General features: G+C 58.3%; 1 protein-coding gene across 1 annotated transcript; it reads right to left on the bottom strand.

The window, feature by feature from the left end:
• Positions 1–266: 266 nt before the first annotated feature.
• On the bottom strand, positions 267–13,087 carry LOC122478546 (helicase SRCAP-like). Its single transcript, XM_043572097.1, has 12 exons — positions 12,685–13,087; positions 12,388–12,590; positions 12,113–12,261; positions 11,400–11,585; positions 10,730–10,860; positions 9,703–10,005; positions 9,448–9,552; positions 8,427–8,623; positions 6,795–6,851; positions 5,883–6,062; positions 828–964; positions 267–696 (listed from the first exon to the last, which is right to left on the bottom strand). The coding sequence occupies exons 1-12, from the start codon at positions 13,085–13,087 to the stop codon at positions 267–269; spliced, it is 2,481 nt and encodes an 826-aa protein (XP_043428032.1).
• Positions 13,088–20,552: the final 7,465 nt, after the last annotated feature.

Genomic DNA, 20,552 nt, shown 5'->3' with positions numbered 1-20,552 from the left:
CCTCTATTCCTGCCCCTGCCTTGCTTGTGCTCTCTTTCTCTGTCTCTCTCTCAAAATAAACTTAAAACAAATTTAGTGGCATGGAATACCTTATTTAGGCGAGATTTCCTCCCTGAGGGAATGGCAGCCGTCTATCAGTCAAATTTCTGGCAATGAATAGGAATTTCACTGTTGACCTGTTAAAGGTTACATTCCTACAGGAGTAAATTTAGGGTTAGTGACATGAGGCCTTAACGTAAGTAACTCCATTATGGCAGGCACTGGGTTCATGGAGGCTGCATTGCCTCGGACAGTGGGTTCACTGTAGGCAGCAGTGCTTCGGCCAGTGTGTTCACAGGTGTCAGCAGTGCTTCGGGTGGAAAATTTACTGGAGGCTGCAGTGACACTGGCAGCGGGTTCACTGGAGGCTTCACTGTGCCTGGCAGTGCGTTCACTGGAGGCTGCATTGCCCCAGGACTGGGTTCACTGGACAATACAGTAGAGCGGGCACTGGGTTCACAGGAGGCTGCAGTGTGTTGTGTACTGAGTTCACTGCAGGCTGCAGTGCTGCGAGAACTGGTTTCACTGGTTCCTGCAGTGCCGCGGGCACTGGGTTCACTGGAGGCTGCAGTGCAGCGGTTACTGGATTCACTGGAGGCTCCAGTGCTGCAGGAACTGGCTTCACTGGAAGCTGCAGTGCCGCGAACACTGGCTTTACTAGAGTGTGCAGTGCCATGGACACTGGTTCACTTGAGGCTGCAGTGGCGTGGACACTTGGTTCACTGGAGGGTGTAGTGCCACGGGCACTGGCTTCACTGGAGGGTGAAGTGCCAGGGACACGGCCTCACTGGAGGTAGAGACCCGCAGGCCCTGGGTTCACTGCATGCTGCAGTGCCGTGGTCACTGGGTTCACTGGAGGGTGCATTGCCGCAGGCAGTTTGTTCACTGAGGGATGCAGTGCCATGGGCACTGGGATCCCCGGAACCTGCAGTGGAGTCGGAAATGGGTTCACTGCAGGGTGCATTGCTATGGTCACTGGGTTCACTGCAGACTGCAGTGCATGGAACACTGGAATAACTGGAGGCTGCAGTGCAGTGGGCACGTGTTTCACTGGAGTCTGCAATGCCCTGGGCACTGGCTTTACTGGCAACTGCAGTGCCACGGACTCAAGGTTCAATGGAGAGTGCAGTACGGCGGACACTGGCTTCAATGGAGGCTGCAGAGCCGCGGGCACTGGGTTCATAGGAGGCTGCAGTGCCGGGGCACATTGTTCCCTGGATGGTGTAGTGCCTTGGGCACTGGGTTCACTGGAGGGTGCATGGCCGCGGGCACTGGGTTGACTGGAGGGTGCAGTGTCACGGACAGTGTGTTCACTGGAGGGGGCAGTGTCACAGGCAGTGGGTCACTGGAGGATGCAGTGTGTGGGCAGTGGGTTCACAGCATGCTCCAGTGCCACGGGTATTGAGTTCACTGGATGGTGCAGTGCCACGGGAACTGGGTTCACCGGAGGCTGCAGTACCCTGCGCAGTGGGTTCCATGCAGGATGCAGTGATGCGTGCACTGGGTTCAATGGAGGGTTCCTTGCCTCCCGCACTGGGTTCACTGGAGGCTGCAGTGCCGCGGGCAGTGGGTTCACAGCAGGCTCCAGTACCATGGGTCCTGGGTTCACGGCATGGTGCAGTGCTGCGGGAACTGGGTTCACCGCAGGCTGCAATACCCTGGGCACTAGGTTCCATGCAGGATGCAGTGATGCGAGCAATGGGTTTACTGCAGGCTGCAGTACCCTGGGCAGTGTGTTCAATGCAGGATGTAGTGACACGCGCACTGGGTTCAATGGAGGGTGCAGTGCTGCGGGCACTGGGTTCACTGGAGGCTGATGTGCCGCAGGCAGTGGGTTCACAGTAGGCTCCAGTACAACGGGTACTGGGTTCACTGGATGGTGCAGTGCCGTGGAACTGGGTTCAGTGGAAGGGCAGTGTCTCAGGCAGTTGGTCACTGGAGGTTGCAATGCCACAGGCAGTGGGTTCACTGGATGGGGCAGTGCCGCCAGATCTGGGTTCACTGGAGGCTGCAGTGCTGCGGGCAGTGTGTTCATTGGAGGCTGCATAAAAACTGGAACTGGTTCCACTGCATGCTGCAGTGCCCGGGCACTGGGTTCACAGGAGGCTACAGTGCAGTAGACACTGCCTTCACTGGCGGGTGCAGTGCTGCGGGACGTGGGTTCACTGGAGTCTCCAGTGCTGCGGGATCTGGCTTCACTGGAGGCTGCAGTGCTGCAGGCACTGTGTTCACTGCATGCTGCAGAGAAGCGGGAACTATGTTCACTGCATGGTGCAGTTACGAGGGCACTGGGTTTATTGGAGGGTGCTGTGCGGCAGGCACTGCCTTCAATGGAGGGTGCAGTGTTGCAGTCAGTGGGTTCACTGGAGGCTGCAGTGCGGCGGGCAATTGGTTTACTTGAGGCTGCATAGAAGCGGGAATTGGGTTCACTGCATGGTGCAGTGCTGCGGGCACCGTGTTCACTGGATGGTGTAGTGCCGTGGGCACTGGGTTCACTGGAGGGTAGAGACCGGCAGGCCCTGGATTCACTGCACACTGCAGTGCCACGGGCACTGGGTTCACTGGAGGGTGCATTGCCGGAGGCACTTTATTCACTGGAGGTTGAAGTGCCATGGGAACTGGGATCTTGGGAACCTGCAGTGCAGTCAGAACGAGGTTCACTGCAGGGTGCAGTGCTGTGGGCACTGGGTTCACTGCAACTGCAGTGCACGGATCACTGGGAAACTGGAGGCTGCATTGCTCTGGCACGTGTTTCACGTGAGGCTGCAATGCCGCAGGTACTGGCTTTAGTGGCGGCTGCAGTGCCGGGGACCCAAGGTTCAATGGAGAGTGCAGTACGGCGGGCACTGACTTCAATGGAGGCTGCAGAGCAGCGGGCACTGTGTTCATAGCAGGCTGCAGCGTGGCAGGAACTTTGTTCATGGGATGGTGTAGTGCTGTGTGCACTGGCTTCACTGCAGGGTGCAGTGCCAAGGGCACTGGCTTCACTGGAGGGTGCAGTGCCGCGGGCACTGGCTTCACTGGAGGGTTGAGACCCACAGGCCCAGGTTTCACTGCAGGCTGCAGTGCCGCATTCACTCGGTTCACTGGAGGGTGCATTCCCGCGGGCACTTTGTTCACTGGAGGCTGCTGTGTCATGGGGACAGGGATCCCTGGAACCTGCAGTACAGTCGGAACTGGGTTCACTGCAGGGAGCAGTGCTGTGGGCACTGGGTTCACTGCAGACTGCAGTGAACGGATCACTGGGATAACTGGAGGCTCCAGTTCAGTGGGCAGGGGTTTCCCTGGACGCTGCAATGCCATGGGCACTGGCTTTACTGGCCGCGACAGTGCTGCGGACCGAAGGTTCAATGGAGAATGCAGTATGGCAGGCACTGGCTTCACTGGAAGCTTCGGTGTCGTGGGCACTGGGTTCATAGCAGGCTGCAGTGCTGCTGGCACTTTGTTCACTGGATGCTGTAGTTCCCTGAGCACTGGGTTCCCTCAAGGGTGCAGTGCTGTGGACATTGTGTTCACTGGAGGGGGCAGTGTCGCAGGCATTGGGTTCCCTGGAGGGGGCAGTGCCGCCGGATCTGGGTTCACTGGAGTCTGCAGTGCTAAGGGCAGTGTGTTCACTGGAGGCTGCATAGAAGCTGGGACTGGTTTCACTGCATGGTGCAGTGCCGTGGGCACTGGGTATACAGGAGGCTACAGTGCGGCATGCACTGCATTCACTGGCGGGTGCAGTGCTGCGGGAAGTGGGTTCACTGGAGGCTCCAGTGCCGTGGTATCTGGGTTCACTGGAGGCTGCAATGCTGCAGGCACTGTGTTCACTGCAGGCTGCATAGAAGTGGGAACTGGGTTCACTGCATGGTGCAGTTCCACGGGCAATGGTTTCACTGGAGTGTGCAGGGCGGAGCCACTGTTTTTTTTTTAACTTTTTTCTCAACGTTTATTTATTTTTGGGACAGAGACAGAGCATGAACAGGGGAGGGGCAGAAAGAGAGGGAGACACAGAATCAGAAACAGGCTCCAGGCTCCGAGCCATCAGTCCAGAGCCTGACGCGGGGCTCGAACTCACAGACCGCGAGATCGTGACCTGGTTGAAGTGGACGCTTAACCGACTGCACAACCCAGGCGCCCCAAGGAGGCACTGTTTCAATGTAGGGTTCAGTGCCACGTTCAGTGTGTTCACTGGAGGCTGCAGTGCTGCAGGCAATTGGTTTACTTGAGGCTGCATAGAAGCGGGAACTGGGTTCATTGCATGGTGTAGTGCTGCTGGCACTTTGTTCACTGGATGGTGTAGTGCCGTGGGCACTGGGTTCACTGGAAGTTGCAGTGGCACGGACACTTGGTTCACAGGAGGGTGCAGTGCTGCGGGCACAGGCTTCACTTGAGCCTGCATTGGCGCGGACACTTGGTTCACTGGAAGGTGCAGTTCCGTGGGCATTGGCTTCACTGGAGCGTGCAGTGCCAGGGACATTGGCTTCACTGGAGGGTAGAGATCCGTAGGCACTGGGTTCACTGCAGGCTGCAGTGCTGTGCCACTGGGTTCACTGCAGGGTGCAGTGCCGCGGGCACTGTGTTCACTGGAGGGTGCAGTGCCCTGGCACTGGCTTCATTGGACGGGGCAGTGCCAGGGACACTGGCTTACTGGATGGTAGAGACACGCAGGCCCAGGGTTCACTGCAGGCTTCCCTGCCACGGGAACTGGGTTCACTGGAGGGTGCATTGCCGTGGGCACTTTGTTCACTGGAGGCTGCAGTGACATATGCGCTGGGATCCCTGGAACCTTCAGTGCAGTCAGAACTGGGTTCACTGCAGGGTGCAGGGCTGTGGGCACTGCGTTCACTGCAGACTGCAGTGCACCGATCACTGGGATAACTGGAGGCTGCTGTGCAGTTGGAATGTGTTCCACTACAGGCTGCAATTCCGCGGGCACTGGCTTTACTGGCGGCTGCGTGCCTCGGACACAACGTTCACTACAGAGTGCAGTATGGCAGGCACTGGCATTAATGGAGGCTGCAGATCCTTGGGCACTGAGTTCATAGCAAGCTGCAGTGTTGCAGGCACTTTGTTCCTGGGATGGTGTAGTGCCTTGGGCACTGGATTCACTGGATGGTGCAGTGCCGGGGACACTGGCTTTACTGGAGGGTAGAGACCCGCAGGCCCTGGGTTCACTACATGCTGCACTGCTGCCGGCACTGGGTTCACTGGAGGGTGCATTGCCCCAGGCACTTTGTTCACTGGAGGATGAAGTGCCATGGGCCCTGGGATCCTTGGAATCTGCAGTGCAGTGGGAACTGGGTTCACTGCAGGGTGCAGTGCTGTGGGCACTGGGTTCATTGCAGACTGCAGTGCATGGATCACTGGGATAAATGGAGGCTGCAATGCTGTGGGCACGGGTTTCACTTGAGGCCGCAATGCCACGGGCACTGGCTTTACTGGTGGCTGCAGTGCCACGGACCCAAGGTTCAATGGAGAATGCATTATGGCAGTCACTGGCTTCACTGGAGGCTGCAGAGCCGTGGGCACTGTGTTCATTGCAGGCTGCAGTGTCGCAGGCACTGTGTTCACGGATGGTGTAGTGCCGTGGGCACTGGGTTCACTGGAGGGTGCAGTGCCGCCGGCACTGGCTTCACTGGAGGGTGCAGTGCCAGTCTCACTGGCTTCACTGGAGGGTAGAGACCCGCAGGCCCTGGGTTCACTGCAGGCTGCAGTGCCTGGGTCAAAGGGTTTCCTGGAGGGTGCATTGCTGCGGGCACTTTGTTCACCGGAGGCTGAAGTGCCCTGCGCACTGGGATCCCTGGAACCTGTAGTGCACTCGGAACTGGGTTCACTGCAGGGTACAGTGTTGTGCGCACTGCGTTCACTGCAGACTGCAGTGCACGGATCACTGGGATAACTTGAGGCTCCAGTGCAGTGAGCACGGGTTTCACTGGACGCTGCAATGCCGCGGACACTGGCTTTACTGGGGGCCGCAGTGTCGCCGACCCTAGGTTCACTCGAGAGTGTGGTACGGTGGGCACTGGCTTTAGTGGAGGCTGCAGATCCGCGGGCACAGGGTCCATAGCAGGCTGCAGTGCCACGGGCACTTTGTTCACTGGATGGTGTAGTGTCCTGGGAACTGGATTCACTGGAGGCTGCAGTGCCGTGGACACTGGGTTCACTGCAGGCTGCTTGCCGCCTGAACTGGTTTCAGTGTTGCCTGCAGTGCCGCGGTCACTGGGTTCATTGGGGGCTCCACTGCAGCGATCACTGGGTTCACTGGAGGCTCCAGTGCAGCGGGAACTGGCTTCACTGGAAGTTGCAGTGCCGCGGACACTGGCATTACTAGAGTGTGCTGTGCCGCGGGCACTGGCTTCACTTGACCTGCAGTGGCACGGACACTTGGTTCACTGGAAGGTGCAGTGCTGCGGGCACATGCTTCACTTGAGTTTGCATTGGCATGGACACTTGGTTCACTGGAAGGTGCAGTTCCGCGAAAACTGGCTTCACTGGAGCATGCACTGCCTGGGATACTGGCTTCACTGCAGGGTAGAGACCCGCAGGAGCTGGGTTCACTGCAGGGTGCAGTGCTGTGCCACTGGATTCACTGCAGGGGGCAGTGCTGTGGGAACTGGGTTCACTGGAAGGTGCACGATCGCGGGCACTGGCTTCACTGGACGGTGGAGTGCCAGGGATATTGGCTTCACTGGAGGGTAGAGACACGCAGGCCCTGGGTTCACTGCAGGCTTCACTGCCGCGGGAACTGGGTTCCCTGGAGGGTGCATTACCGCAGGCACGTTGTTCACTGGAGGCTGCAGTGCCATATGCATTGGGATCCCTGGAACCTGCAGTGCAGTCAGAACTGGGTTTACTGCAGGGTGCAGGGCTGTGAGCACTGGGTTCACTCCAGACTGCAGTGCAAGGATCACTGGGATAACTGGAGGCTGCAGTGCAGTTGGCACGTGTTTCACTGGAGGCTGCAATGCTGCGGGCACTGGTTTTACTGGTGGCTGCCGTGCCGCGGACCCAAGGTTCAATGGAGAGTGCATTACGGCGGGCACTGGCTTCAATGGAGCCTGCAGAGCCGCCGGCCCTTTGTTCACTGGATGGTGTAGTGCCCTGGGCACTGGGTTAACTGGAGGGTGCCGTGCCAGGGACACTGGCTTTACTGGAGGGTAGAGACCCGCAGGCCCTGGGTTCACTGCAGGTTGCAGTGCCTCGGGCATTGGGTTCACTGGAGGGTGCATTGCCCCAGGCACTTTGTTCACTGGAGGCTGAAGTGCCATGGGCACTGGGATCCTTGGAACCTGCAGTGCAGTGGGAACGGGGTTCACTGCAGGGTGCAGGGCTGTGGACACTGGGTTCACTGCAGACTGAAGTGCACGGATCACTGGGATAACTGGAGGCTGCTGTGCTGTGGGCACGGGTTTCCCTTGAGGCCTCAATTCCGTGGGCACTGGCTTTACTGGGGGCTGCAGTGCCGCCGACCCATGGTTCAGTGGAGATTCCTATACGGCAGGCCCTGGCTTCACTGGAGGCTGTAGAGCCTTGGGCACTGGGTTCATAGCAGGCTGCAGTGCCGCATGCACTTAGTTCACTGGATGCTGTAGTGCCCTGGGTGCTGGGTTCCCGGGAGGGTGCAGTGTCGCGGACACTGGCTTCACTGGAGGGTGCAGTGCCACGGACACTGTGTTCACTGGAGGGGCTGTGTCGCAGGCATTGGTTTCATTGGAGGGGGCAGTGCCGCCGGAACTGGGTTCACTGGAGGTTGCAGTGCTACAGGCATGTGTTCACTGGAGGCTGCATACAAGCTGGAACTGGTTTCACTGCATGGTGCAGTGCCGTGGTCAGAGGGTATACAGGAGGCTACAGTGCGCCATGCACTGCATTCACTGGCGGGTGCAGTGCTGCGGGAAGTGGGTTCACTGGAGGCTCCAGGGCCGTGGGATCTGGGTTCACTGGAGGCTGCAGTGCTGCAGGCACTGTGTTCACTGCAGGCTGCATAGAAGCGGGAACTGGGTTCACTGCACGGTGCAGTGCTGCAGGCACTTTGTTCACTGGATGGTGTAGTGCCGTGGGCACTGTGTTCACTGGAGGGTGCAGTGGCAGGGACACTGGCTTCACTGGAGGGTAGAATCCCGCAGGCCCTGGGTTCACTGCAGGCTGCAGTGCAGCGGGCACTAGGTTCACTGGAGGGTGCATTGCCGCAGGCACTTTGTTCACTGGAGGCCAAAGTGCCATGGGCCCTGGGATAGTTGGAACCTGGGTGCATTCAAAACTAGGTTCACTGCAGGGTGCAGTGCTGTGGGCACTGGGTTTACTGCAGACTTCATTGCACAGATCACTGAGAAAACTGGAGGCTGCAGTGCTGTGGGCACGAGTTTCACTTGAGGCTGCAATGCCGTGGGCACTGGCTTTACTGGCGGCTGCAGTGCCGTGGACCCTAGGATCACTTGAGAGTGCAGTACGGCGGGTTCTGGCTTCAATGGAGGCTGCAGAGCCACGGGCACTGGTTTCATTGCAGCCTGCAGTGTTGCAGGCACTTTGTTCACGGGCTGGTGTAGTGCCGTGGGCACTGGGTTCACTGGAGTGTGCAGTGCCAGGCTCACTGGCTTCACTGGAGAGTAGAGACCCGCAGGCCCTGGGTTCACTGCAGGTTGCAGTGCCGCGGTCAATGTGTTCCCTGGAGTTCATTGCCGCGGGCACTTTGTTCACCGGAGGCTGCAGTGTCATGCACACTGGGATCCCTGGAACCTGTAGTGCACTCAGAACTGGGTTCACTGCAGGGTGCAGTGTTGTGGGCACTGTGTTCAATGCCTACTGCAGTACACGGATCACTGGTCTAACAGGAGGTTCCAATGCAGTGGGCACGTGTTTCACTGGAGGCTGCAATGCCGCGGGCACTGGCTTTACTGGTGGCTGCAGTGCTGTGGACCCAAGGTTCACTACAGAGTGCAGTACGGTGGGCCCTGGAATCAATGGAGGCTGCAGAGCCACGGGCACTGGGTTTATCGCAGGCTGCAGTGTCGCAGGCACTTTGTTCCCAGGATGGTGTAGTGCCGTGGGCTATGGCTGCACTGGATGGTGCCGTGTCGCCAGCACTGGCTTCACTGGAGGTTGCAGTGCCAGGCTCACTGACCTCACTGGAGGGTAGAGACCCGCAGGCCCTGGGTTCACTGCAGGCTGCAGTGCCGCGGTCAATGGGTTCCTTGCAGGGTGCATTGCCACGGACACTTTGTTCCCCAGAGGCTGCAGTGCCATGCGCACTGGGATCCCTGGAACCTGTAATGCACTCGGAACTGGGTTCACTGCAGGGTGCAGTGTTGTGGGCACTGGGTTCACTGAAGACTGTAGTGCATGGATCACTGGGATCACTGGAGGCTCCAGTGCAGTGTGCACGGGTTTCACTGGACGCTGGAATGCCGCGGGCACTGGCTTTACTGGGGGCTGCAGTGCCGCCGAACCTAGGTTCACTCGAGAGTGGAGTACGACGGGCACTGGCTTCAATGAAGGCTGCAGAGCCACGGGCACTGGGTTCATAGAAGGCTGCAGTGTCACAGGCACTTTGTTCAGTGGATGGTGTAGTGCCCTGGGCACTGGGTTCACTGGAGGTTGCAGTGCCGCGGGCAATGGGTTCACTGCAGGCTACAGTGCCACGGGAAATGGTTTCCCTGGTGCCTGCAGTGCCGCGGGCACCTGGTTCACTGGAGGCTCCACTGCAGCGATCACTGGGTTCACTGGAGGCTCCAGTGCCGCGGGAACTGGCTTCACTGGAAGGTGTTGCGCCGCGGACACTGGCTTTACTAGCGTGTGCAATGCCGCGGGCACTGGCTTCACTTGAGGCTGCAGTGGCATGGACACTTGGTTCACTGGAGGGTGCAGTGCCGCGGGCACAGGCCTCACTTGAGCCTGCATTGTCACAGACACGGTTCACTGGAAGGTGCAGTTCCGAGGGCACTGGCTTCATTGGAGCGTGCAGTGCCGGGGACACTGGCTTCACTGGAGGGTAGAGACCCTCAGGCACTGGGTTCACTGCAGGCTGCAGTGCTCTGCCACTGGGTTCACTGCAGGGTGCAGTGCCGCGGACACTGTGTTCAATGGAGGGTTCAGTGCCGCGGCACTGGCTTCACTGGACGGTGGAGTGCCAGGGACACTGGCTTCACTGGAGGGTAGAGACACGCAGGCCCTGGGTTCACTGCAGGCTTCACTGCCGCGGGAACTGGGTTCACTGGAGGGTGCATTTCTGCGGGCACTGTGTTCACTGGAGGCTGCAGTGCCATATGCACTGGGATCCCTGGAACCTGCAGTGCAGTCAGAACAGGGTTCACTGCAGGGTGCGGGGCTGTGGGCACTGGGTTCACTGCAGACTGCAGTACACGGATCACTGGGATCACAGGAGGCTGAAGTGCATTTGGCACGTGTTTGACTGGAGGCTGCAATGCCGCGGGTACGGGCTTTACTCACGGCTCCAGTGCCGCGTACCCAAGGTTCACTACAGAGTGCAGTATGGGCGCACTGGCATCAATGGAGGCTGCAGAGCCACGGGAACTGGGTTCATAGCAGGCTGCAGTGTTGCAGGCACTTTGTTCCCGGGATGGTGTAGTGCCGTGGGCACTGGGTTAACTGGAGGGTGCAGTGCCAGGGACACTGACTTTACTGGAGTGTAGAGACCTACAGGCCCTGGGTTCACTGCAGGCTGCAGTGCCGCGGGCACTGGGTTTACTGGAGGGTGCATTGCCCCGGGCACGTTGTTCACTGGAGGCTGAAGTGCCATGGGCACTGGGATCCTTGGAACCTGCAGTGTAGTCGGAACTGGGTTCACTCCAGGGTGCAGTGCTATGGGCACTGGGTTCACTGGAGGGGGCAGTGTCACAGGCATTGGGGGCCCTGGAGGGAGCAGTACCGCCGCATCTGGGTTCACTGGAGGCTGCCGTGCTATGGGCAATGTGTTCACTGGAGGCTGCATACAAGCTGGAACTGGTTTCACTGCATGGTGCAGTGCCACGGGCACTGGGTACACAGTAGGCTACAGTGCAGCATGCACTGCATTCAATGGCGGGTGCAGTGCTGCGGGAAGTGGGTTCACTGGAGGCTCCAGTGCCATGGGATCTGGGTTCATTGGAGGCTGCAGTGCTGCGGGCACTGTGTTCACTGCATGGTGCAGTGCTGCGGGCACTTTGTTCACTGGATGGTGTATTGCCGTGGGAACTGGGTTCACTGGAGGGTGCAGTGGCATGGACACTGGCTTCACTGGAGGGTAGAGTCCTGCAGGCCCTGTGTACACTGCAGGCTGCAGTGCCACGGGCACTGGGTTCACTGGAGGGTGCATTGCTGCAGGCACTTTGTTCACTGGATGCTGTAGTGCCCTGGGCACTGGGTTCCCAAGAGGGTACAGTGCCGCGGACACTGGCTTCACTGGAGAGTGCAGTGCTACGAACACTGTGTTCACTGGAGGGGCAGTGTCGCAGTCATTGGGTTCCCTGGAGGGGGCAGTGCCGCCGGAACTGGTTTCACTGGAGGCTGCCGTGCTGCGGGCAATGCGTTCACTGGAGGCTGCATACAAGCTGGAACTGGTTTCACTGCATGGTGCAGTGCCGTGGTCAGAGGGTATACAGGAGGCTACAGTGCACCATGCACTGCATTCACTGGCGGGTGCAGTGCTGTGGGAAGTGGGTTCACTGGAGGCTCCAGTCCTGTGGGATCTGGGTTCACTGGAGGCTGCAGTGCTGCAGGCACTGTGTTCACTGCATGCTGCATTGAAGCGGGAACTGGGGTCACTGCATGGTGCAGTGCTACGGGCACTTTGTTCACTGGATGGTGTAGTGCCGTGGGCACTGGGTTCACTGCATGCTGCCGTGCTGCAAGCACTGGGATCACTGCAGGCTGAAGTTCTGCGGGCACTGGTTTCACTGGAGGCTGCAGGCCGCCAGCACTGAGTTCACTACAGGCTACAGTGCCGTGGGCACTGGGTTCACTTGTGGGTTCACTGGAGGGTGCAGTGCTGTGGAAGTGAGTTCACTGGAGGCTGCAGTGCGGTTGAACTGGGTTCACTGCAGGCTGCAGTCCCCCGGGCACTGGGTTCACTGCAGGATGCAGTCCCGCGGACACTTTTTTCACTGGAGGGTGCGGGTCCGAGGGCACTGGGCTCACTGGAGGCTCCAGTGCCGCGAGCACTGGGCTCACAGGAGGCTGCAGTGGGGCGGGCATTGGGCTCACTGGAGGTTCCAGTGCCGCGTGCACTGGGCTCACAGGAGGCTGCAGTGGGGCGGGCATTGGGCTCACTGATGGCGGCTGTTCTGCATGAACTGGGATCACTGGATGTTGCAGTGCCGAGGGCTCTGGGTATACTGGAGGCTCCAGTGCCACCGACACTGGGCTCACTGGAGGCTCCAGTTTCGCAGGCACAAGGCCCACAGGAGGCTTCAGTAATGCGGGCACTGTGGTCACTTGAGGCTGCAGTGCCGTGGAAACTGGCCTCAATGGAGGCTGCATTACCGCAGGGCACTGGGCAAACTGGTTGCTCCAGTCGCTTGCACTTGGCTCACTGGAGGGTCCAGTGCCGTGGGCAATGGGCTCACTGGAGTCTGCAGTGTTGCGGGCACTGGGTTCCCTGGAGGCCGCAGTGCTACGGTCACTGGGCTCTCACTGAGGCTGCAGTGCTGTGGTCACTGGGCTCACTGGCGGCTACAGTGATGTGAGCACTGGGCCGACTGTAGGCTGCAGTGGCGCGGGCACTGGGTTCACTGGAGGCTCCAGTGCCGCCGGCTCTGGGTTGACAGGAGGCTGCAGTGCTACGGGCAATGTGTTCACTGGAGGCTGCATACAAGCTGGAACTGGTTTCACTGCATGATGCAGTGCCGTGGGCAGTGGCCTCACTGGAGGCTACAGTGCCGCGGGCACTGGGCTCCCTGGCAGCTGCAATGCTGAGGGCACTGGTTTCACTGGAGGGTGCAGTGCCACGGTCACTGAGTTCACTGGGGGCTCCAGTGTCGCAGGTACCACGTTCACTGGATGCTGCACTGCCTGGGTCACTGGGTTCACAGTAGGCTCCTGTGCTGTGGGCTCCTGTGCATGTGGGCATGCAGTGCCGGGATCACTGGGTTCACTGCAGGCTGCAGTGCCGGGATCACTGGGTTCACTGAGGCTGCAGTGCCACGGGCACTGGGTTCACCGGAGGATACTGTTCTGCGGGCACTGGGTTCACCAGAGACTCCAGTGCTTTGGGCATGTGTTCATGGGAGGCTGCAGTGCCGCGGGTACTGGGTTCACTGGAGGCTGCAGTGCTGCGGGCACTGTGTTCACTGGAAGCTGCAGTGCCTCGGGCACTGAGTTCACTGGGGGCTGCAGTGCCGCTGGCAGTTCACTGGGGCTGGAGTGCAGTGGGCATTTGAGCACTGGTCGTTCCAGTGCCATGGTCCCTGCAGTGCCCGAACACTTGGGCACTGGAGCCTGGGGGTTGCTGCTTGGGATTTTGTGTCTCCATCTCTCACTGTCTTTCCCCGGGAGGCTCTCTGGTTTGAGCACAGACCTGGAGGCTGCATGGGATTCTGTGTCTCCCTCTTCCTCTGTCCTTCCCAGGAGTTTCTGTGCTGAGACCAAAGAGCCTGGAGAGTGCTTGGAATTCTGTGTCTCCTCTCTCTGTCCTTCTCCTCCAGTTCCTTCACGCACTGGGAAATAGGACTTCAGTCACTGGGAGTGACGACTGCAGTCATTAGAAGTAACTGCAGACATTGAGTGTGTCTTTGACTTCAGTCACTGGGAGTGACTATGACATCAGTCACTGGGAGTGACGTCAGGAGTGACTTCAGTTACTGGGAGTGACTTCGGGAGTCTTCCGTCAGTGGGATGACTTCGAGAGGGCCTTCCATCACTGTGTGTGACTTCACGAGGGACTTCCGTCACTGGGAGTGACTTCAGTCATTGGGGGTGACTGACTTCAGTCACTGGGCATGCCCTCAGGCCTTGGGCATGCCTGTGCCCTTCAGGCAGTCTTCTAGCCTTCAGGCACAGGGTGAGAATTCAGGCATGGGGCAAGCCCTCAGGCATGGGGCCTGCCTTCAGGCACTGGGCGTGCCTTCAGGCACTGGGCGGGGCTTCATGCATGGGGCAAGGCTTCAGGCACGGGGCTTTCCTTCAGGCATGGGCCTTGCCTGCAGGCAAGGGGCTTGAGTACAGGCACCTGGAGCTGTTTCAGGCAAGAGGCATGCCTTCAGGCACAGGGAGCGGCTTCAGGCACAGGGAGCGGCTTCAGGCACAGGGAGAGGCTTCAGGCACGGGGCGCACCTTCAACCATGGAGCTTGTCTTCAGGCCCTGGGAGCACCTTCAGGTACAGTGAGCGGCTTCATGCACAGGGCGCAACTTCGGAAACGGGGAGACTCTGTGTTCTTCAGGCACAAGGCACGCCATTAGGCACTGTGCTCACCATCAGGCAAAGGGTGCACTCAGGCAAGCAGTGCGTTGTCACCCATGGGGTGCTCTCTCAGAGAGTGCCTGTGCCTTTCAGGCAAAGGGAGTGCTTTCAGGAACGGCGAGTGCCAACAGGCATGGTGAGTGGTTTCAGCAACTGGAGGATCTGTGCTGGGAGCACTGGGGCCTGGAGGCTCTGTGCTTCGAGTATGGAGCCTGAAGGCTGCTTGGAATTCTGCGTCTCCCTCTCTCTCTGTCCTTTCCCTGCAGTTCCTTCAGGCACTGGGAGTGCTGCCTTCAGGGACTGGCAATGATGACTTCAGGCACTGGGATTGACAACTTCAGTCACTGGGAGTGACGACTGCAGTCACTAGGAGTAACTGCAGACACTGAGTGTGACTTTGACTTCAGTCACTGAGAGTGACTGTGACATCAGTCACTGGGAATGACTTTGACTTCAGTCCCTGGGAGTGACGTCAGGAGTGACTTCAGTCACTGGGAGTGACTTCTGGAGTGACTTCCGTCAGTGGGAATGACTTCTACAGGGACTTCCTTCACTGTGTGTGACTTCACGAGGGGCTTCCGTCACCGGGTGGGAATTCGCGAGGGACTACCATCACTGGGAGAGACTTCAGTCATTGGGGGTGACTGACTTCAGTCACTGGGCTTGCACTCAGGCACTGTGCATGCCTGTGCCCTTCAGGCAGTCTTCTAGCCTTCAGGCACAGGGTGAGAATTCAGGCATGGGGCAAGCCCTCAGGCATGGGGCCTGCCTTCAGGCACTGGGCGTGCCTTCAGGCACTGGGCGGGGCTTCATGCATGGGGCAAGGCTTCAGGCACGGGGCTTTCCTTCAGGCATGGGCCTTGCCTGCGGGCAAGGGGCTTGAGTACAGGCACCTGGAGCTGTTTCAGGCAAGAGGCATGCCTTCATGAACACGGGTGACTTCAGGCACATGGAGCGTTTTCAAGCACGGGGCGCATCTTCAACCATGGAGTTTGTCTTCGGGCACTGGGAGCATCTTCAGGTACAGTGAGAGGCTTCATGCACAGGGTGAGACTTCAGGCATGGGGAGCCTCTGTGCTCTTCAGGCACAGGTCGCGCCCTTAGCCACTGGGCTCGCCCTCAGGCACAGGGTGCACTCAGGCAAGGGGTGCGCGGTCACCCATGGGTGCGCCCTCAGAGAGGGCTTGTGCCTTTCAGGCAAAGGGAGTGCCTTCAGGAACGGTGAATGCCTTCAGGCATGGTGAGTGGCTTCAGGAACTGGAGGCTCTGTGCTGGGAGCACCGGGGCCTGGAGCCTCGGTGCTGGGAGCACAGAGCCTGGAGGGGCTGGAAGGGATTCTGTGTCTCCCTCTGTCTCTGTCCTTCCCTGGGAGTTTCCGTGCTGAGACCACAGAGCCTGGAGGCTGCTTGGAATTCTGTGTCTCGCTCTCTCTGTCCTTCCCCTGCGATTCCTTCAGGCACTGGGAGTGCCAACTTCAGGCACTGGCAGTGAAGACTTCAGGCACTGGTAGTAACCACTGCAGTCACTAGGAGTAACTTCAGACACTGTGTGTGACTTTGACTTCAGTCACTGTGAGTGACTATGACATCAGCCACTGTGAGTGGCTTTGACTTCAGTCCCTGGGAGTGACTTCAGTCCCTGGGAATGACTTCGGGAGTGACTTCTGTCACTGGGAGAGGGACTTCCAGAGGGACTTCCGTCACTGGGAGTGAATTCGCGAATGACTTCTGTCACTGGGAGTGACATCGGGAGTGACTTCTGTCACAGGGAGTGACTTCAGGAGAGACTTCCCTCACTGGGAGTGACATAGTGAGTGATTTCCATCACTGGGCATGACTTCGGGAGAGGCTTCCATCACTTGGAATGACTTTGGGAGTAACTTCCTTCACTGGGAGTGACTTTGACTTCAGTCACTGGGAGTGACTTTGGGAGTGACTTCATGCACTGGGCATGACTCAGTCATTGGGGGTGACAGACTTCAGTCACTGGGCATGCCCTCAGGCACTGGGCATGCCTTGCCATTCAGGCATAGAGCAAGCCTTCAGGCATGGTGCGTGCCTTCAGACAAGGGGTGTGCCTTCAGGCACTAGGCGGGGCTTCATGCATGGGTCTTGTCTTCAGGCACTTGGAGCCCCTTCAGGTACAGTGAGCAGCTTCATGCACAGGGCGCGACTTCAGGCAAGGGGAGTTCTGTGCTCTTCAGGCACAGGGCGTGCCATCAGGCACTGGGCTCGCCATCAGGCACAGGGCGCCCTCAGCCCGGTGTGCGCCTTCAGGCATGGGGCACGCCTTCAGGCAATGCCTGTGCCCTTGAGTCAAGTGGAGTGTTTTCTGGCATGGGGCTTGCCTTCAGGCATGTGGAGCATCTTCAGGCATGGGGTGCGGCTTCAGGCACAGAGAGCTCCTGTGCCATTCAGGTAAGGGGAGCACATGTGCCTTTCAACAAGGGATGCCCCATCATGCACAGGATGCTCATTGAGACTCACAGCATGCCCTCAGGCATGGGGTGCGCCCTCAGTACCTCTGCCTTTCAGGCAAAGGGAGTGCCTTCAGGCATGGTGAGTGGCTTCAGGAAGTGGAGCTGTGCAGGGAGCACAGGGCCTGGAGGCTTCATGAGATTCTGTCTCCCTCTCTCTCTGTCCTTCCCCGGGAGGCTCTGTGCTGAGACCACAGAGCCTGGAGGCTGTTTGGAATTCTGTGTCTCCTTTTCTCTGTGTCCTTCCCCTGCAGTTCCTTCAGGCACTGGGAGTGACGACTGCAGTCACTAGGAGTAACTGCAGACACTGAGTGTGACTTTGACTTCAGTCACTGTGAGTGACTATGACATCAGTCACAGGGAGTGACTTTGACTTCAGTCACTTGTCGTGACGTCAGGAGTGACTTCAGTCACTAGGAGTGACTTCGGGAGTGACTTCTGTCACAGGGAGTGACTTCAAGAGGGACTACCTTCACTGGGTGTGACTTGGCAAGGGACTTCGGTTTCTGGGAGTGACTTTGCCAGTGACTTCCATCACAGGGAGTGACTTTGTGAGAGACTTCCCTCTCTGGGAGTGACTTTGGGAGTCACTTTATTTACTGGGAGTGACTTTGACTTTAGTCACTGGGAGTGACTTTGGGAGTGTCTTCACTCACTGGGCAAGACCTCAGTCATTGGGAGTGACTGACTTCAATCCTTGGACATGTCCACAGGCACTGGGCATGCCTGTGCCCTCCAGGCAGGGGGCTAGCCTTCAGGCACAGGGTGAGAATTCAGGCATGGGGCAAGCCTTCAGGCATGGAGCGTGCCTTCAGGCAAGGGTGTGCCTTCAGGCACTGGGCGGGGCTTCATGCATGGGGCAAGGCTTCAGGCACAGGGCTTGCCTTCAGGCAAGGGGCTTGAGTACAGGCACGTGGAGCTGTTTCAGGCAAGAGGCATGCCTTCAGGCACAGGGAGCAGCTTCAGGCACAGGGAGCTTCTTTAGGCACGTGGCACACCTTCAACCATGGGGCTTGTCATCAGGCACTGGGAGCACCTTTAGGTACAGGGAGCAGCTTCATGCACAGGGCGCAACTTAAGGCACAGGGGGAGTCTGTGCTACAGGCACGGGGCGCCCTCTGGCGAGGGGTGTGCTGTCAGGCATGGTATGCGCCTTCAGGGAGTGCCTGTGCCTTTCATTCAAGGGGAGCGCCTTCAGGCATGGAACATGCCTTCAGGCACAGGGTGTGCCTTCAGGCACTGGGAGAGGCATGATGCATGGGCGCTGCTTCAGTCAATGGGCTTGCTGTCAGGCAGTGGGCTTGCCTACAGGCATACAGAGCTCTATCAGGCATGGGTCGTGTCTTCTGGAACAGGGAGTGGCTTCAGGCACAGGGAGCATCTTCAGGCAAGGGGTGCACCTTCAGCCATGGGGCTTGTCTTCAGGTACTGGGAGCGCCTTCAGGCACAGGGAGCAGCTTCATGCAAGGTGCGCGCCTTCAGGCAAGGGGAGCATCTGTGCTCTTCAGGCATGGGGCACGCAGTCAGGCATGGGGCGAACCATTAGGCATAGGGAGTGGCTTCAGGCATGGTGCATGGCTTCAGGCATGGGGCGCAGCTTCAGGCAAGAGGAGGTCCTGTGCCATTCAGGCAAGGGGAGCGCCTGTGACACTCAGGCACGGAATGCCCCATCCTGCGCAGGGAGCTCAGTCAGACTTAGGGCATGCCTTCAGGCATGGGGTATGCCTTTAGAGAGTGCTGGTGCCTTTCAGGCAAGGGGAGTGCCTTCAGACAAGGGGAGTGCCTTCAGGCATTGGAGGCTCTGTTCTGTGAGCACAGAGCCTGGGGGTTCTGTGCTGGGAGTACAGAGCATGGAGGGGCTTCTTGGGATTCTATGTCTCCCTCTCTGTCCTTCCCCAGGAGGCTCTGTGGTGAGAGCACAGAGCCTGGCGCCTGCTTGGGGTTCTGTGTCTCCCTCTCACTCTGTCCTTCCCCTGGAGTGTCTTCACGCACTGGGAGTGCCAATTTCAGGCACTGGGAGTGATGACTGCAGTCCCTGTGAGTGGAGACTCCATTCACTGGGAGTAACTGCAGACACTTAGAATGACTTTGACTTCAGTCTCTGGGAGTGACTATGACATCAGTCACTGGGAATGACTTTGACTTCAGTCACTTGGAATGACTTCAGGAGCAACTTCAGTCACTGGGAGTGACTTCGGGCGTGACTTCAGTCACTGGGAATGACTTCGAGAGGGACTTCCCTCACTGGGAGTGACTTCGGGCATGACATTTGTCACTGGGAGTGATATCTGGAGTGACATCGGTCACTGGCAGTCACTTATTGAGTGACTTTCATCACTGGGAGTGACTTCGGGAGAGACTTCCATCACTGGGAGTGACTTTGGGATGACTTCCTTCACTGGGAGTGACTTTGTCTTCAGTCACTGGGAGTGACTTTGACTTCATTCCCTGGGATTGACTTTGGGAGTGACTTCATTCACTGGGCATGACTTCAGACATTGGGAGTGACTGACTTCAGGCACTGGGTATGCCCTCAGGCACTGGGCATGGCTAACCCTTCAGGCAAGGGGCGAGCCTTCTGGCATGGGTGGAGACTTCAGGCAAGGGGCGAGCCTTCAGGCAAGGGCGAGCCTGAAGGCATTGGACCTGCCTTCAGGCATGGGACATGGCTTCATGCTCCGGGCATGGCTTTAGGCAAGGGGTTTGCCTTCAGGTAAGGGGCTTGTCTTTAGGCATGGGGCATGCCTTCAGGCACAGGGAGCGGCTTCAGGCAAGGGGCTTGCCTTCAGGTACTGGGAGCATCTGTGCCCTTCAGGACACTTTCCATGGAAAGTAATACTGCACCACTTCTGTCCCCACATGTGTGTGGTCATATCAGATTTAGGAATTTTGTCCTCATTGAGAGAGAGAGAGAGAGAGAGAGAGAGAGAGAGAGAGAGAGAGAGAGAGTCTTAGCTAGTGTTTGGGTTTGGGCCAGGGACTTAGATAGGGCTGAATGGACAGGAGACCCGTGATCACCCTGGAAGGCTGAAGTGAGGGCCCATGCACTAATGCGTGTAAGGTTTAGGATTATGGTAAGAGTTGGTGTGAACTTTAGGTTGAGGGGTATGGTGCGGGTCAAGGTTACTGTTAGGTTTAGGTCCCAGGAGGTTCTAGGCATTGAACCCCTAGCAGTGCAGTGGTCTCCACATAGGGTTGAATGGAGACTGCATGAAAGCCTCTAGTTCAGGCTTCGTCTTTCCATGCCAGAGCCAGCCTCCCGTGTGTGCCACTCTTCAGTTGGGCCTCAGCACCCTCCCTGTGCAACTCCATGCCGGCAGTGGAATTGACATGATGATGTTCCAATTCCATACCGAATAATACTTCAGGGGTCTGGGCCCTATGGGCGTGGTGTTCTCAGAATTAGGAACTCTATCCCCATTGGGAGAGAGCCATCGCTAAGGTTAGGGTATGTTCCAGCGCCATAAGCACGGCTGAAGCGACACCAGTCCGTTGAGCTACATAGGGGGCTGAATAGGGCACATGCACAGTTGCAGGTCAGATGTAGGGTTACGGTTAGAGTTGGTGAGGTGGGTGTGTATAGTTATGTTCATTGTTATAGTTCTGTTCATAGTTATGTTCATGGTGAGGTTGGTGTGTATAGTTATGTTCATTATTGG

Source organism: Prionailurus bengalensis, unplaced genomic scaffold, assembly GCF_016509475.1.
Source record: "Prionailurus bengalensis isolate Pbe53 unplaced genomic scaffold, Fcat_Pben_1.1_paternal_pri Un_scaffold_85, whole genome shotgun sequence".
Lineage (NCBI taxonomy): Eukaryota > Metazoa > Chordata > Mammalia > Carnivora > Felidae > Prionailurus > Prionailurus bengalensis.
Note: the sequence above shows the minus strand (reverse complement) of the source record. Positions and strands in the feature narration are given on the sequence as shown.